Source organism: Camellia sinensis, chromosome 12 (genome assembly GCF_055761805.1).
Source record: "Camellia sinensis isolate YWXY chromosome 12, ASM5576180v1, whole genome shotgun sequence".
NCBI lineage: Eukaryota > Viridiplantae > Streptophyta > Magnoliopsida > Ericales > Theaceae > Camellia > Camellia sinensis.
The window spans coordinates 134,388,798-134,406,132 of record NC_138972.1 but is presented as its reverse complement, the minus strand read 5'-3'; the positions used below and the strand labels follow the sequence as shown (position 1 = coordinate 134,406,132).

Here is a 17,335-nt window from a genome sequence, read left to right as displayed (position 1 = left end):
CATCTTCTCTCTCTCGGTGTATTTTCCTGTCTTATGTCTTCTTGCAATACATGTTGGCGATGTTTATGCTCATTGTTTGTCTTCAACTGAGATGTTCATATCTGATTTGTATGTTTTTCGTGTTTGTTAATGTGTGGATAACTTATGCGTACCAATTGTTTGATAATATGCCTCACTAAAATAACTCATAAATTCTCTTCATGGCAAAGCCTCTTCCTATGCATACTACCTGTTTGATAATATGCCTATGAAAATAGAAATAGAAAATATGCAATTTTTGTTCCCTTCCTGCAAACTATATATATATATATATTTCTTGTAGTTTTTGTTTTGTTTTTCATTATCATTTATTGTTTTTGTAGGTTTATTTGTTTGCTGTTGTTGTTTTTTTGGAGGCCTACAGCTTATCAGTAAGGGGAGGTAAGAATATGATTGATTTTTTCAATATTATTTGCTCTTTTTGTTTTTGTTTTTTTTTTTTTTTTTTTTCTTCTTCTGCAATTGTTGTTGTATTTTGTTCCCTGCAAAAAAGTTCACATTGAGTTTTCCTTTTGGTATTCTTTTTCTTCCAAGTTTTGTTTGTATTAATCCTTATGAATTTTACTCTTTCATTATAGCACACAATTATCTCCATTTACCAATACCGATAGGAATTTATGTCATACAAGCTACATATAATTATTAATTAGGGAGCATCGTCCATTTTGACTTCCACCACACTACATACAAATTAGGAATATGAACATTGAAATGAGAATTTTGGTTGGCAGTTGAAAGGGTGCAATAACATATATTTATTAAAAACATTACTTGAAAGCTCAGGAGACCATTTCCTCTTTTGAAATTATGTTTCTTTATTAGTATGAATAATGGATTTTAATTCCACAAAAAAACTACCCCAATAAAATAACACTATGAACTACACTTAGAAATTAATAAATATTTTGTGATCCCAACCCTGTTTACCTTGGCCACCAAAGAAAGTTACTTTGGTTAAAAACTCTAAAGAGACATCTCATGGTTGTACCACCTGTTTCCACACCAATATAAAAAGGCATTATGAACTTTATTTGAATTGAACTTCTGCTTGTCTTCTAAGTCCTTCGGAATGTGTTTGCAGCAGAGCTTGAAGCAACAGTCAATGGACAATGCATGTCCATAACTAATATATTATTCTCTCGACTCTTTTTGAGTGGTGGCAACTTTTGCTCAAGTCAAATGCCATAACTTTTTCTGGATTTTTTCCCTCTAGCTGTAGAGGTTCAAATTAAAGTAGTAACATATTTAGTCTAATGAAGAGCTCAAGAATCTCTCTATAGAGCTTGTTAATTGATGAAATAGTTTGTTAATCTCTCTCTATAGAGCTCAAGAATGGAGTAAATAGTTTGTTAATTGATGCTTCTGAGGGTGATGATGCATTGAAGGCTTCAAAACACACAAAAAGGTCTGAGAACCAGAATGGAAATCAGCCGATTAGATCAAGACAACCAACAATTAGTGGCCATAGGGTCAGGGATGCGGATGCCACAATTCCTGCCAGAAGAGATTCCTCCTGTTAGGCTACCACTAAGATTGTAAAGGAGGCAAAGGATCTTAAACACTCGGCTGATCGCCTTAAGGTCGCTAGATTTTTTCCCCTCTTCAACTGTTGAATTGGTTTATTCATCTTCCTAACTCTTGGCACTACTTGGGTATCTTTTGCAGAATTCTGGATTAATTGTTGAAAGTACAGGTCTTTACTTCCAGGCAGCCCTTAAGTTTCTTCATGGAGCCTCTTTATTGGAATCTAGCAATGGCGAGAGTGCCAAAGCAAGGCGAGATGATTCGGTCAATGCAAATGTGTAGTAGCACAGCAAAACTCTGTGAGTAAGTAATACTCAAAGCTCTATCAGCAACCTTTTTCTCGTTGGGATGTATGCTTTTTTTGTGATTTGTTTAAAGTGGTTTGTAGAATTGTCTCAGTGACTATCTGTCCAAGAAGCATATGTGCGTACTTCTGTGTTTGGAAATCTAGATACTTGAACTTGTGTTGAGGTTTTGTTTCTCCCTTTCCTATATCTTAAAGTGCAATTCTATATATTTCAACTAAGGTCAAAATGCATATTTCAACTAAGGTCAAAATGCTCAAAATGCCACTCCACCTGAACAGGCATTCCCTAAACCTCATCCTGGGTTTCACAACTGTTTTCTATATTTTCTTCTCTAAGTATTTTATAGTTCCATTATACCCTCTCTTATAACCATGTGCATATATTGTTCAACCAGTTCGGGGAAAGGAATTTTTCCTATATATTCGCCGTGGTAATGGATCATTTCCCACTATTTGTAATGCATCACTCTTTACAGAACTGTATTTGAAACGAAGGGTAGAAAGTAACTTTTACTTGCATTTTTGATGGACGATTTCTTCTTCGTGCAATGTGAAAAGCTTATGCAATTTTCCTCTACTTTGTCTTCTTGCTATTCATTCTTAAATTGATAGGTTTTGTGCTCATGACTATGAGAAATCCAAGGACATTGCTGCTGTTGCTCTGGCCTACAAATGCATGGAGGTGGCATATATGAGAGTAATTTATTACTCGCATACCAATGCAAGCAGAGATCGGCATGAGTTGCAGACAGCTTTGCAAATAGTTCCTCCTGGTAATTAGAATAAATTTTGATCGGAAAATCTGTTCAATATGTCAGTATTTGGGCAGAGAAATATGGCATTGGATGAACATTTTTTTTTAATTCTTTATTCATCTCACATGAAAGTTTCACTACTTTTGGTTTGTCCAAATTCATCTCCTAAGAATTGGAACCCATGCCCTGTAGTTCATTTTTTTTTCCCCCACTATCATAATTGAACAAGAAACTACTCTAAAATGTGGTAAGTTTAATTCATCATTTAGAATCTGACTTCTGTCCCTGCAATCATTTCTTAAATTTAAAAAGCATATTAATATTTTTCACTTCAACTTTAAATTTGAAATCTAGAAATGGAATTCTCTACATGAATCTGGTGATGATATGACATTGCACACTTTACAGGAGGAAAGGCCGATGAATAAGTACTATAATTTCATTTGAAATCATGACTTCCATAAGAGAAACTGAAGCAACTGGAAATATCAGAGCAGGAAATTTATTGCGCTGGACAAAAATCTTTTGTGGTATCTTCTTTCTAGTACAAACGTGTAGGTTATCGATCAACTGTAGATTCTCCTGTTCACATTTTTCTTTCCTTCTGTTCCCTGCTTAGAATACTGAAGGTAACAATATCCAAATATCAAATATTTCCTCGCGTACATTGTAATTTTATCCCAATTGTGGCCTCATTTTACTTTTTATTTATTTGCTTATTTTTTGTGTGAAAGTTAGCGATTTTCATTTTTGTCATTCTATCATATATTAAAGATGGTGATTTGCTGTGGTAGATGAGATGCTAGGCTCCCACCAGTTCTTTTAGTTGATGACCTGCTTCCCATCGTTGCTTTTATTAGGTGAATCTCCCTCTTCCTCTGCCTCCGACGTTGATAACTTAAACAACCCAACAACATTACACAAGGTTCCCTTAACCAAGGGTGTTAGCTCTCCTCAAGTTGCTGCAAACCATGTTATTGCTGCATGAAACCGCCCCAGTTTGGTGCGGCTGCTCAACTTTGTAAGTATACGTAGAAATTCAGTTTAATATATATATATGCTTTTAGCTTCTTAAAAGGTGAATATCTGTTTAATATATCTATAATATAATATAAGAGACTCCTTCATTTATGTAAACGTGCCATGGCTTGCTTTTTGTTGTTTTTGCCCATTTTGACCCTTTGTTTTCATCAAATGCCAGCCTTACTTAGGATTTCAATGGAATTTTAATAATATGTTTCATGTGCCTTTTTTAATTAGGCCTGATTTTTTCCAATTGTTTTTTTCTTTATTAGTTTACTTAAATTATCTTATGTTTGTTTTATGGAATACTAACGGTTGCTACATGCGATATATGTGCAAATCAAATAAGTAAAAATAAAATAAAATAAAATACTTATTATATATTGTGTATCAGTCAAGTGATAAGTGTATTTTTTAGCAAATTTAAGATTTAAGGGACTCCTCCTATTTATCTATTTTTTTATTTATTTAAAAAGGGGATTTTTTTTTTTTTTTTAGGATCCCTAGTATTAAGATTTTATGGCATAAAGGACATTCAATATTTTCATAATATCTAAGATCCTTCAACATCGATCTAGAGAAATTTCAATCCCAGAGAAATTCTCTGGACTTCCCCGAGAAATTCTAGATCTCCCAAAGAATTTCTCTGGATTTAAACTAGAGAAAATTGAAATTCCTTTGAGTTCAAACTAGAGAAAATTTCTTTGTCATGTTGATCTTCTTTGGCCATCATATACTTGCATGTCCATAGAAAATTATAAACTACAAATAAAAATCCAGAGAAAATTACAAACTTATAAGCATGTTAAACACAGAAAAAAATCACAAAAAATTGCTAACTATTCCTCAAAAACATAGAGAAAATCATATTTGAACACAATTCCAATTAATTTCCCAATCCATACATCTAATCCAGAGAAAATTAAAAATCACAAGTAAAAATTTAAACCACAAAGAAATTTGAATCACAGATAAAGTTATAGCTTTCACACACAAAGAGAACAAGAGAGAGAATATATTATTAAAGAGAGATGAGAGAAATTTCAAATTTCAACTTCACAAAAAATTTCAACTACAGAGAAATTTGAACCACAGATAAATTTATAACTTTCACACACAAAGAGAACAAGAGAGAGAATAGATTGTTAAAGACAAAGGAGAGAAATGTGGTTTAAAGACTCTTCAATCTGTTTTTCACTTTTGAGTTAGCAAATTGTTTTACTTTGATTTTGGATTTCGGCTTGATCTACTCAAATTGAATCGGTGCCTCTTTGGGTTTCGTCGTGATCTCGCCAGAAAAGTGTATGGTTCATCAGATTCTCAGATTTCGATCGTCTTGAGCATTCACAGAGTTTGAAATTCGAAGCAAAGAGTTGGTGCCTCCTTGGATTTCGTCGTGATCTCGCTGAAAAAGTGCACTGTTGATTAGATTCTTAGATTTCGATCGTTTCCGACATTCATAGGGTTTGAAATTTGAAGCAAAGATGGTGAATTCTATGGTTGAACGAGCCACTAGCGATATGCTCATCGATCCAGATTGGGCCATAAACATCGAGGAGAGAGAGAGAGAGTTGGAAATGGGAGAGAGAGTTGGCTGGGTTAGTGGTGAGGGGCCTTAGCTAATAAGAAAATATATATTGCTTCTCTTCTACTACTCAAAGTTTGGTAGGGATCTTTCACTAATTTTCCCTTTAAAAAATGAGGGACACTTGGTATGAGGAGAATCAACCACAGGCTTGGACACCAAATTTAACCTTCACTTAATAATAGTATAGAAGATAGATAGAAAATTGACACTTGGTGTTTAATAACTTAATTCAATACTTAAAACTGAATGCATTAAGTGAAAATGAATTAAATCCGTTTGATAATCACAATGGGTATCACATAAGAAATAGCTGTTAAAATATAGACTAAAAGTTGACAAAAATTTAAGTGATATGATATTTACTTAATTCTAATTGAATTTATAAATGCATTAATTGAAAATGAATTAAATCCGTCTGATAATCACAATGGGCAGCACTTAAAAGTTTAAATAGCTCTTAAAATATAGACTAAAGTTAACAAAAATTTAAGTTGTGTGATATCTACTTAATTCTGACTGAATTTATAAATAATTGTGTACAAACATACATGGTTAAAACATCACTGCCGCCGCCGTCGTTGCCACCACTTCTACCACCGCCGCTGTCACTACCATCACCACTCTTACTGTCGCTGCCACCACAACAACCTCCACCATTGTTATTATTGTATAAGTACTATCATCATTTCACTACTACCACCACACCACCATCACAGTCACCATTGCATTACCATCATCTCTCAACCACTATTACAATTACCCTTCACCTCCACAACTATTGTCACCATTATCATAACCACCACCATCACTACATCATTGTCGCCATCTTTTTTACATCCACTACATTATCCATCCACCATCACTAGAACCACTATGTCTTTACCTTCATCACCATTGATATTGTCGTCACTGTTGTTGCAATACAACTTAAAAATAATAAATTTTAAATTTAATCTTGTATATATTAAACAATATGTTTTAGTTCGACACTTAATTTTTTAATTAAACAACTTTTTAATTTAAAAAATTTAGCATTTAATTTTTATTACTTAATTTTCAGTCTTCAGTCTTCAGCTTTTAGTTTTCAATTTTTAATTTTATCAAACACCACCTTACAATTTAAGAATTACAATTTAGCTCACAATGACAAGTTATGTGTCAATTTTTATTTTGTTAAAAATTCAACCATGTTAGAGTTTAAAAAAAATTATTTGACAACTACAAGAAGAAATTTAAAAAAGAAAATGTTACATTCACATTAATTACCATATTATCATTAACACAATAGTAATTCACCAATAATAAAAAAAATAATCACATTTTTATTCAATCATAATCAAACATAATAAAAAAGTGTACACTTATTTCATCTAATTCTTTATTTTATCTATTTAGCACATGATATAACTTGTATTATATAATACCATTTCATTTGTTTCGACGAAAATTATTTTCTGAAAAAAAAAATCCAAAAAACATTTTCTATAGAATTTTTTTTTCATAAAATGTTTTTCATAGAAAATATTTTTTTTTTTTATGTTTGGTTACGTTTTGTGAAATTAATGCACTAATGGTTGCATTAGTGGTGTAGGGTGGAGGTGTTGGGGGTGGTGATAGAGGTGGTGGTGGTAATGGTAGTAATGAGGTAGAGATGGTAGTGGTAGTGGCTGTGGTGGTGGCGGCAACAGTGGTGCTGTGGCTGTGGCTGTAGTGGTGGCGGAGGTGATGGTAGTGGTTGTAATGTAGTGGTACTAAAACTTTAGTTCAAAAAACGTTTTCTGCCTTTTAAAAGAAGAAAACATTTTCCGCCCAAATAGACTTGTTTTCCCTTGACCATAGAAAATATTTCCCATTGACTTATGTTTTCTGTTATACCAAACGGCAGAAAATGCAGAAAACATTTTCTAAAAAATGTTTTTCCGCCCAAATAAACGGATCGTTATAATTCAAAATTCCTATCATATATTTAATCTTTTATTTCATTTTGTTTTGTGAGAGAATTTTTTTTTTTTTTTTTTTTTTTGAGAATAATCTAAAGTAATATTTGGTTCACTGAAAAAAGATTGAATGGAATGGTCATTCTTATTTTTCTATGAAATGATAATTATTTTACAATGGTAAATGATAATTTTATTTACAATGGATCTTCATAATGTTTTAGTTTACCAATTATGAGAATGAATATTTTGAAGAAATTATCATTTTATTCTAATGAACCAATGAAAACATTAGTAAAAGACCCGAAATACATTGTATGGTTTTCAAACAATAAAATTATTTTTTAGCTTTTGTTTTTCATGATTTTTGTATTTATTGTTTTTTTTCAATACACTTAGTCTAGATGCAGCTAAATTTTTATTTATTTTTTAAATGTGAAGAAATTTTTAAGGGAAAAAAAAGGCTTACTAAAAATAAAAATAAAAGAAAAGAAAAAATAAGCACATTTTCATATTTTTTGTTTTTTAGTGAAAATTTTCATATTTCTCATAAATATTAAAATTTTAATATTTGTATTAGGGTAAATTATAATATAACCCCCTGTGGTTTACCCTAAAAACACGGAACCTTCTTGTAGTTTCATTTGTGACACTTAAACCCGTAGACTTATACCATGTTATAATTTTTGACGGGACGTAACAGAAGTGCACACCGCCTGATAAAAAATAAAAAATAAATTAGGGGAAAGAGAGAGAGATTGCAGCCAGAGAGATTTCATTTTCTCTAAAATCACTCTCAGGAATAGAGTAGGTCATATTACATCTTAACATATTCTGAGCTCTGTCCTCACCCCCCCCATGTGCTTGAGCTCTGTCCTCTCTTTCATGGCCAAATCAATCTTTATCTTTCTCTTTCTCTTGCTCTTTCTCTTCCTCTCAACAAACCCAGTTCTTTTTCAGCTCAACAATGGCTTCGTCTACAATGGCTTCAAGGGTTTTACCGACAACAACAACATAAGCCTAAACGGTGTTGTAGAGATCCACAACAATGGTCTCCTCCAACTCACCAATGACATGCTTCGATTGATCAGCCATGTCTTTTACCCAACTCCGATCCGATTCAAGGACTCCACAGCTGCCAAAGCTCTCTCTTTCTCTATAGCCTTTGCTTTCGCAATCGTTCTAGAGTACAAAAAGCTCGGCGGCCATGGCTTTCGCAAATGAATCAATCTATTGCCATTAAAGTCTTTGGGGATAGAGCAATCACCTCTGCATTTGGATCTAAAAAAGAAATAAAAAGGACACAATTTCAATTCAACGTGACTATATGAACCACCATTCGATTAGAGATTTTGAAGGGTTAGCTTGGTGATTTTACCTGGCATTCCGAGCAGATTTCTCTTCTTTTCTTTTTCTGGTGGTGGGTTTGGAAGAACTATTTGATTCCCTGATGGAGAGACACTAGCTTCGCCAGAAGTTATGGAATCATGGGCTAGTTTTTCTTGGCGGATTTTGTTGGGTTTTTGGTTTTGACCATTGTAGGGAAAGGTAGAGTGTTTGTCTCTCTCTCTCTCTCTGTGGTTGCAATCTCTCTCTCTCTTTCCTGTTTTTTTTTTTAATTTTTTTTTATCTAGCGGTGCACAAAACGACGTCGTTTTGTGCACTTCTGTTACGTCCGTCAAAAATTACAACATGATATAAAGTCTAGGGGTTTAAGTGTTACAAATGAGACTACAAGGGGGTTCTGTGTTTTTGGGGTAAACCAAAGGGGGTTGAATTATAATTTACCCTTTATATTAGGTAAGTCAAAATAAATAAATTTTTAATTAAAATATAAAAAATTAAAAATAAATGAAGACACGGAATTTTTGTGAAGTTTTCTCAAACTTATTATTATTTGAAGACATTTGTTATTCTCCAACTTTTAGAATTATGAACTTTTTATCTTCTTCTTTTTTTCTTTTTTTTTTCTTTGCCATTTCTATCAACAAATTTAAAATATAAATGTAGAAATTAAAATTAAATCTTCAAAAATATGCCCCTCCCTTCCTCAGTCATTGGGCATATTAATTCCATGTTTTTCATTCAAAAGGAATAGTCTCATAAAATTATGAAGTCATTAATAGGTGTCCATCAATGGCCGTAAGGGGTTCGAGGACAACAATGTGATGTTGAATCACCAAAAAGTCCAAGCAACTCATAGTTGTTCTTTGTTTTTAATCTTTCCTCAACCCACTTACAAAATATATTTTTTGGATCAGTATCTTGCCAGAATGACTGACTAATTTGAGAGATCAATCCCACTATCAAAGAGTCCACTCTCTTGCTTATGTGTCATCTCTTTATTGACTGGCTATAAAGTTAGTGTTTATATGGGTCAATCGTAAATAATTTTGTCTCATGCTTACAATGCTATCTTTATAGTTTGCATTTATTGAGAGAAAATTATACTACTAAGTCTTGAATTTGGATATTTTAAAAGTTTGGGATCAGTAGGAATTCCAATGATGTGTTAAAAATACCAAGGAAAATGGAATGGACTACTTGAAATTGACAAGTTGAGAGTTAGCAAAACTCCTGCAGCAATTCAAAGAGAATATCCAAAGCTTTCACGAAGAATGTGCATTAAGGATGTGGTTGTATTAGGTGGGGATAATGTCACAACTTGTGAATTTTATCAAATATTTGAGTTATGAATTTGATTCTACATTGATGTAAAATTTTGCAGAAATCCCTATAATTAGGGAGATAATTGTAGAAATTTTCCACCATAAGGTGGTGGAAGGATCTAGATGACTTTCATACTACTATATTATTGATATTTATACATATTTGGACTATCAATTAAAGCATTGAACGTCTGTAAATATGAGAGGCAATCATTTGGTTATGACGGAAGAATCTAGAAAGTTTCCACTCCATTGGATTGTTGACATTTGTATAGAATATTTGAAGGTCTACTAATATGTGAGGCATCATTTAGCCAAACTAATAAAGCAATTGTAAACTTGAGAATTGTATTAAATTGTTTTTCTTTTGTGTATTACTTACTTCCAACTCCAACTCTACTTTCTTGTGAACTTACTACTTTCAATTCAAACTATTTCTCTACTTTCAACTCAAATTCTATACTATCTTGAAAGTCATCAGGGGCGAGTACCACATACACACAAACCATGGCCTTCCTACCTAATATATATATATATATATTATTTTTGCTTTTAGCTTCTTAAAAGGTGAATATCTGCAGCTACAGGATGTAAATTTTGCAATGGAAGCCTCGAGGAAATCTCAAATTGCTTTTGCAACTGCGAATACAATAATGGAAAAGGCTCAGCATAGAGAAGGTATAACTTCTATTAAAAGGGCTCAGCACAGAGAAGATATAATTTCTGTTAAAAGGGCTCTTGATTTCAGCTTCCAAGATGTGGACAAATTATTATGTTTGGTATGGTTGGCAATGGAAGCAATTAGTCGTTAACTCGTAGTTGAGATTATGTCAAACCAAGGAATAGTTTTGTTTCTTTGGTTTTTTTCCTTCCAGTTTTCAATTGTTTTCCTCCAGTTTTCAATCATTAAGGAAGAAAAGGAAAGAGGATGACCTGGATCTTTCTGCTGCATCACGTAATATCTGTTAAGAAACAGGTGTTAGCAGTTCAGTGCCTTTGTAAATCTGTATCATACCAATCAAATTTGTAGAATTCACACCGCCTTAGTGAGTTTTCTTATTTATCTTTTTCAAATGGTTAATGAAATTCATAATTACCTATGTTGAACTCTTGGCCTGCTGTACTAAGTTATGTACTCATTTTGTTTCTCTCTTTGATTTGGTGGCTATTGATAGAAATACCCAAATTGTTCCAGTGCTTCATATGATCACATTGTTGCTGATCTAACAAGTGAAGTTGTTCTTTAGCTAATTCTTTACTAGTAGCTACTAGTATGAAGTTTTTGCTTGTTTGTTTACTGATTTTTTTTTTTCTCATTTTTAATGAAAGTGTCGCATCTTATCAAAATAAAGTATATTTCCCTAATTGAATTGTATTAAAATTTCCATAATATGGACTTTATAGGATGAAAACCTGTTCTTTTTTATTTTTGTTTTGTGGTCCTTTCATTTGCAAACAAGAAGTTGGAAGCTCCAAAGGCAAAATTTCTTGTTCTCGTTGTTTTGATTTCCCATCCAACTTTAGACCCCATTAGGAATTTCACTCGTTGTTTTGATTTCCCATCCAACCTTAGGCCTCATTAGGAATTTCATCCCCATAACATAAAGGACTCTATTTTTCAATACCCCTTTTTTTCTCTCCTCTCTCCTCTTTCTCTTCTATGTCTAAAGTTGTAAATGCTCTAACTCCAAACTGGATGCTTATCGCCAAATTCAAACTCAATGCATTATACCCAAAATAAACAAACCAAATCCATCCCACCTATAACATCCATAGGCTCCAAATGCCTGATTTGACAGAACTTGCAACAATTTTGGAATTAGTTTGGGAAAAGTGGTATATCGGGAATATTTTTATATATAATGTTATTTTGGCCTATAGCTCATTCTCTAATACTGCTTTGCTTTACAGTGTTTGAATAGGATCTTTGGTTACAGGTAAACAAGTGGAACTACTGTTGTGGTATCAGCATCAACTTATGAAGTGCTCCATTTTCATGCCCCCAATCTCTTCTGTTGTATTCTTTCTTTTCTTTTAGTAGATTTTATACAATAGATAAACAGAGACTTGATCACTGTCTCATTATATGTACAAACATGCCATTTGTTTCATTCTACAAAACAAAAGTTTCGTCTCAAACTTGCTACACGCGGGTATTAGAACAGTAGTTTATAATTGATGTGAAGTTGTTACTTAAATGTGGTTTTGGATTGACTTTTTTTGTTTTTGTTTTTTGATCTTTTTTCCCCCTTCCTTTTTAGTGATTTTTTTAAAAAAAAATTAAAAAATTCACATTTCTACTCAATGAACTAGGATTTTTTTTATTCTTTTTTGATTAAATTATAAATACATCCCTTGAGATTTGATTAAAATATGAATTGTTCTTATAGTTTTGAAAATTATATTTCACCTCCTGAGATTTTTAATTTCATAACAAATCGCCTTTTTTATTAATAAATTATCAAGTTAATTAACAATTTTTAATAATAATAAAAATATGTTTCAATTAATAATTTAGGTAATTTTATTATTGTTTAGGAGAGTAATTATGAATTTTGTAATTTTTCAAACCACAGGAAATAATTTATATTTTAAGCAAACCTCAAGATATGTATTTGTAATTTATCCTTTTTTTTTGTATTTAGTGAATTTTTTATTATTTTTATATAAGAATGTACTTTTTAGATCCTTCATACTTGGCGGATTGAGAAAGTTCTTAAAAAAAAAAAAAAAAATTACTAACAAATTTTGGGGACAAAAAAATAACTAAAGACATTCAAATCCCAAACCATGACATGAACCTTCAGCTTTGGTGGAGCTAACATGAGAGACTGGTGCCCATCCTTGAATCAAAGAATCAAGATCCGAACAATAGATTTTGGGTTCTCTTCAACAATTTAACAATCCAAGTGTGGGAAGGAAAGAAGTGTGATCAACCTTGTCAAATTCTTGAGTTCAAAAAATAGAAAAAAAATTCTTTCCAGTTGTCTTCTATTTTTGAAGCACAGACATCCCATTGCTTCTTGTTTTTATTGAGGGCTTCATTTAACATTCTCACCCAAAACATATAAATATGCCCAAACTTCCAAAATTTCCTCCTCCTTGTTTTATTTTTCGCTTTTTGAAATTTTACTATAACTACTTCAAGTGTAAAAAGCAATAGAGTTGGCCTGAGCCAGAGACTCCCGTCTTTTTGTAGGTGGCCAGACTATAATCAAAGATGCAACACAACCACCATGTCTTTTCTATCCTTTTATTGGGAGCAAATTCACAACCCCCATATCTTGAAGCGGGAATATACCCTTCTACTACCCCCAAAACAAAGTTGTCATATATCAATTGCTCAAAACTCACTATATAAAGGTTGATGTCAAACAAAAAATGATGAAAAAAAATGTATGCTCATTTTTCAAGTATATAACCAAAGGAGGCAACTAACTAATGGGAATCATGGCGGTTTGTGATGCGCATTCACTCTCTGCTCTTACACTTCGCCAGCACTTCAAATTTGTGCCAAGTGTCAACTCCATCCTAGATCAATGGGTTACGTCAAGCCAAGTACCGGAACAAGTTTGGGTTTCCCTTGTCTCTTTCCAAGTAGTCACGGGTGATCAGATCTTCAATCCGTTTCTTGATTGCCTTGAAGTCGGGCTGCACAAGCACATCAATTAAGCACTATGAGAAACACTATTGTCAGCATTACATTATCTGACCTCCGGCAAAGTTCACTAAAACAAGCCCTTCCCCAACTTTTACCCACCAAAACAAACAAACAATTTGTTCCACAGAGTCTCCTTATTTCATACTCAATTAATTGCTCAACCAACATTAAGATTCAATATGTACATGACTTGGCGGCAGTCAAGGTCAAAAATCCTTTTTTTATGTGTAATTGCTTTGCTATCAGCGCATCTCAGTCTTCGCTCTTTATTTATGGATGAGAACCAAAAAGTATCCAAATATTAAAACGGATACTTGATACATACTTATCCCCAAAAAAATATTTACTTGATGCCCAAAACTTTTCTCTGTGAGCCCATAAAAGTTAAGGAACATCAATGTTTTCATTTTGTGTGGAAAAATGTTTTTAAAATTTCAAAAAATCAATTTAAAAGGTTATCATAAAAAGGGGTGTTTTCATAAAAAAATTGGAAACAATGTCAAATATGTTTTACATATAAGTAGCCATTTTATTCTGTTTTAAGAACATAGAGCAGAAAATGAAAATGACACCAAATGCTAACTTTTTGGTTGTATTTCACATATTTGAGGAATGGCATACCTTGAACATACGGCTTAACTGCTCAACACATTCCATCACTAATTGTTGATGACCCAAAACTTTGTGACTCTTCATTATGCGCACAATTGAGGCGTCAATAGCATAACGTCTGTCCTTGTCAACATCTTCAACTACTTTCTTCCGTTCATCCACTGGTGGGAGAGGAATCTGATTGAAATAAATAGAAAGTTTGAATCATCTCAAAAGCTCAGAGAGAGAGAGAGAGAGAGAGAGAGAGGAAACAAGAAATAGCAAGGAGAGAAGATGCATATCTAACCTTGATCCTCCTCATTCTGTTAGTAAACTTGGAGTTGAACTCAAAATAGTCATATTGAATAAACAGTTTTAGTGTTTGGTTCCTTATTAAGAATTTTGTACTTTGCGCACGACAAAGACTGGAGCAATCTAACTAAATGATCATTAGCCAAATTTAATTGGGTCTTGATTTCTGAAAAACTCTATCTATTTCCTCCGAGGTTCGGGACTCCTTGATGGCACGACGCTTATTGGCTGAACCAGATCAGATGGAGTTGACTTAATGACTTTATATCTGACCTTGACTCGTAGGGCATTGTCTTCCACCTTACAGTACTCTTCAACTTTCTTCATTAGTGCCCAGATTGTTTTGGGGGGCCGTCTGGTCAATGAACTGCGGAGTGGACTATCAGGGTGTAATTCCATCTTAAAGGCAGTAATGGCCATGGAATCATTGCAGGCATCATCCACCAAGTTGAAACACTCCTAATAGTGCGCCGAATACTCATAGAGAGTCTTTTTTGGCTTAATTTGCATTGCCTAGAGAGAGTCGGCTTGCTTTGGCTGAACTTCGTTAGTGATGAATCTTGCCTTGAAGGATTTTTGGAGCTGATGAAAGCTTCTTATTGATGCCAGCTTCAGTTTATAGTACCATCTGACGGCCAACGATCCCAGGCTACTTGGAAACATTCGACACATGAGGGCTTCAACATCAGCATGCAACGTTATCGCTTGTTTATAATGACGAATGTGGTCAGTGGGATCTGATTTTCCGTTATATAGGGTGAACGTCGGTGCTTTGAACTTTTTAGGCAGCACAGCCCTTGTAATGCGTCATACGAAAGGGCCGTGCTTGTCTTCTTCATCCGAATCATCACTTCCTTTCCCTCGCCTGTGTCGTACATATGGACTTCCTTCAAATGAACTAGATACATCAACTCACCCCTTCTTTCTGGGTTCCTGGGATGATGGGTAGGAATCACTACCATTATCATGTTTCCAAAGTCGACATCGTCAATCATCCTTCTTCTTTTCTGGGGATCGACCCTGGTCATGACGTGCAGCCTATTGGAATTTGGCTAACTCCAAGGCCAATTCCTTACGCAAGTGCTCGTTCTCAGCCATCATATCTTCTAGACGCTATTCGTTTCGTTTGGCTTGATCCATGATCATCTGCACAGTCTCCTGCACAGAAGTTGAGGGTGAGGTTTGAGCTATTGGGTCGAAGTTCAAGGCCGCGGTGATATTCTCCGGTCCAAGCATGTTTCTTAGAGTAATGTCATCTCTTGGTGTAACATCATTAGCAACTATCAAAGGATCATCTGTCACACCTGCCATGGACACACTTGAGTATTCCCACAGACGGCGCCAATTGTGGTGAAGGTTTGGAATTGCTCTCTGATCTAGGCAAATGCTATTTGATCCTTTGGTTGCTACCTAAAAGAAATGAACACTCCGGTCGGGGGTGCCGGAATTAGCACTCCGACAAGCAAGTCAGTATTCTCTCAAGTTTACTTCTATTTCAAGTTATCTAGTTCTCTTTCACATATCTTCCTTCTGGCTGATGTTCCTCCTTTTATAATATTCTTGTAGGGCCCACCTTCTGATTTATGGAAACCCTACCCTTGCAGTTGCACCCTCATTTCCGCTGTATGATCTACAACATACTCAGCTATAAATGTAAGCATACTTGGCCAATGCAGGCCACTGTTAGTCGGCCTGTAAGAGCCGACTTGCAAATGGCTCCAAATTGTAGCTTTTTATATTCGGCCACCACATATACCAAGTTCGATTTTGATGTATCATAATAAGTTTTTACTGATATTACAGAGTTATTTTTTCCTCTGCGCTAAATCTTGAAAATCAATAATATAAATTGAATAGCTCTGCTTTGTGTGGTGATTTCATAGATGAACCAAGAGGAAAAGGATTGTTTGAAGTGCAAAGGACTGCTGTGAATGATTTTTTGATGCGAAGTTGAGTGTACCATGAATCATTGACAAATCTATGGATGGGGGGTAGTTTTTTAGAGAAGAAGAAAGAGAGCATTGTTCAGTTAAAGCGTGAAGAAGCTAAGCTCACACGCTGCATCAAACAACCATAGAAATTGGAGTCTGGAGATGGAGAAAATTGAAAATTTCAGAAAATTGAAATTTTTTATTTTTCGTATTTTTTATTTTCACTGAATTTTTTAAATATTTTAAGTATTTTTTTTTTAATTTTTAGATAAACTTGACATAAATACACTTAAAAAGTATAATATTTGGAAATTTTTTTTTAAAAAAATTCACTAAATATCAAAAATACAAAAAAAAAATGAGAATTCAGTATATTTTTTGTATTCTTGTGTATTTATTAATTTTTTAAAATATTTTTATTTTTTAGGTACATCTAAGTGAGGTGTATCTAAAAATATAAAAAAAAAATATTAAAATTTTAAATATATTCACTAAGAACACAAAAATTATAAAAAATAAAAAACTCAATTTCTAAAAAATTGAATTCAAAAAATTCCAAACCAAACACAGGTAATATTTTTTTGTTTTTAATAAGAATTGATCCCTTGATCTTAATTAGTTGTCGAAAAATGCTTGGGGCTCCCTCTTTTTTGAAGACCCCCACGATCCCCTTTGAATCTCAACCATTGATGTATATGTGGGACCTACTCATGTATGTGTGGGGCCTACATCGTCAATGATTGAGATCCAAAGGGTTATGGGGGTCTCTAAAAAAAGGGGTCTCAATCATTGTTGTTAATTGTCTGTGATAAAAATTAATTTTCTCACCTCCCAATTAAATATTTATAAACATGAATAATTAAGCTAACTCAATTAATTGTTCTCAATTTGAGGATTGTGTCTTAACCAAATGATTACTTTTCTTTTTACATTTACTATCCGAATGTAAAATATTTATTTTGTCCAAAAAAAAAAAATTGCTTATATTTAGTTAACGA

At 33.4% G+C, this 17,335-nt stretch overlaps 1 protein-coding gene and 1 pseudogene across 12 annotated transcripts in view; one reads left to right on the top strand and one right to left on the bottom strand.

The window, feature by feature from the left end:
• Nucleotides 1-17,335, top strand: part of LOC114267419 (cysteine-tryptophan domain-containing zinc finger protein 3-like) — a 66,119-nt gene that overhangs the window by 599 nt on the left and 48,185 nt on the right. Inside the window, exons 2-8 of one of the 12 annotated variants that reach the window (XR_014347214.1) lie at nucleotides 363-420; nucleotides 1,407-1,619; nucleotides 1,705-1,866; nucleotides 2,483-2,643; nucleotides 3,034-3,179; nucleotides 3,486-3,646; nucleotides 10,424-10,942. Coding sequence is in view for 5 of the 12 variants with exons in the window: in XM_082899938.1 (XP_082756064.1) it covers nucleotides 1,766-1,866; nucleotides 2,483-2,643; nucleotides 3,486-3,613 (390 nt within the window). In the remaining 7 variants the exon portion in view is untranslated. Of the gene's footprint in view, nucleotides 1-14; nucleotides 109-362; nucleotides 1,620-1,704; nucleotides 1,867-2,482; nucleotides 2,644-3,033; nucleotides 3,647-10,423; nucleotides 10,943-17,335 lie in introns of those variants that run through there. The other 11 variants (XR_014347211.1, XM_082899936.1, XR_014347209.1 and 8 more) reach the window with 11 other exon arrangements.
• LOC145803887 (cullin-1-like) lies at nucleotides 13,222-15,717 on the bottom strand (annotated as a pseudogene).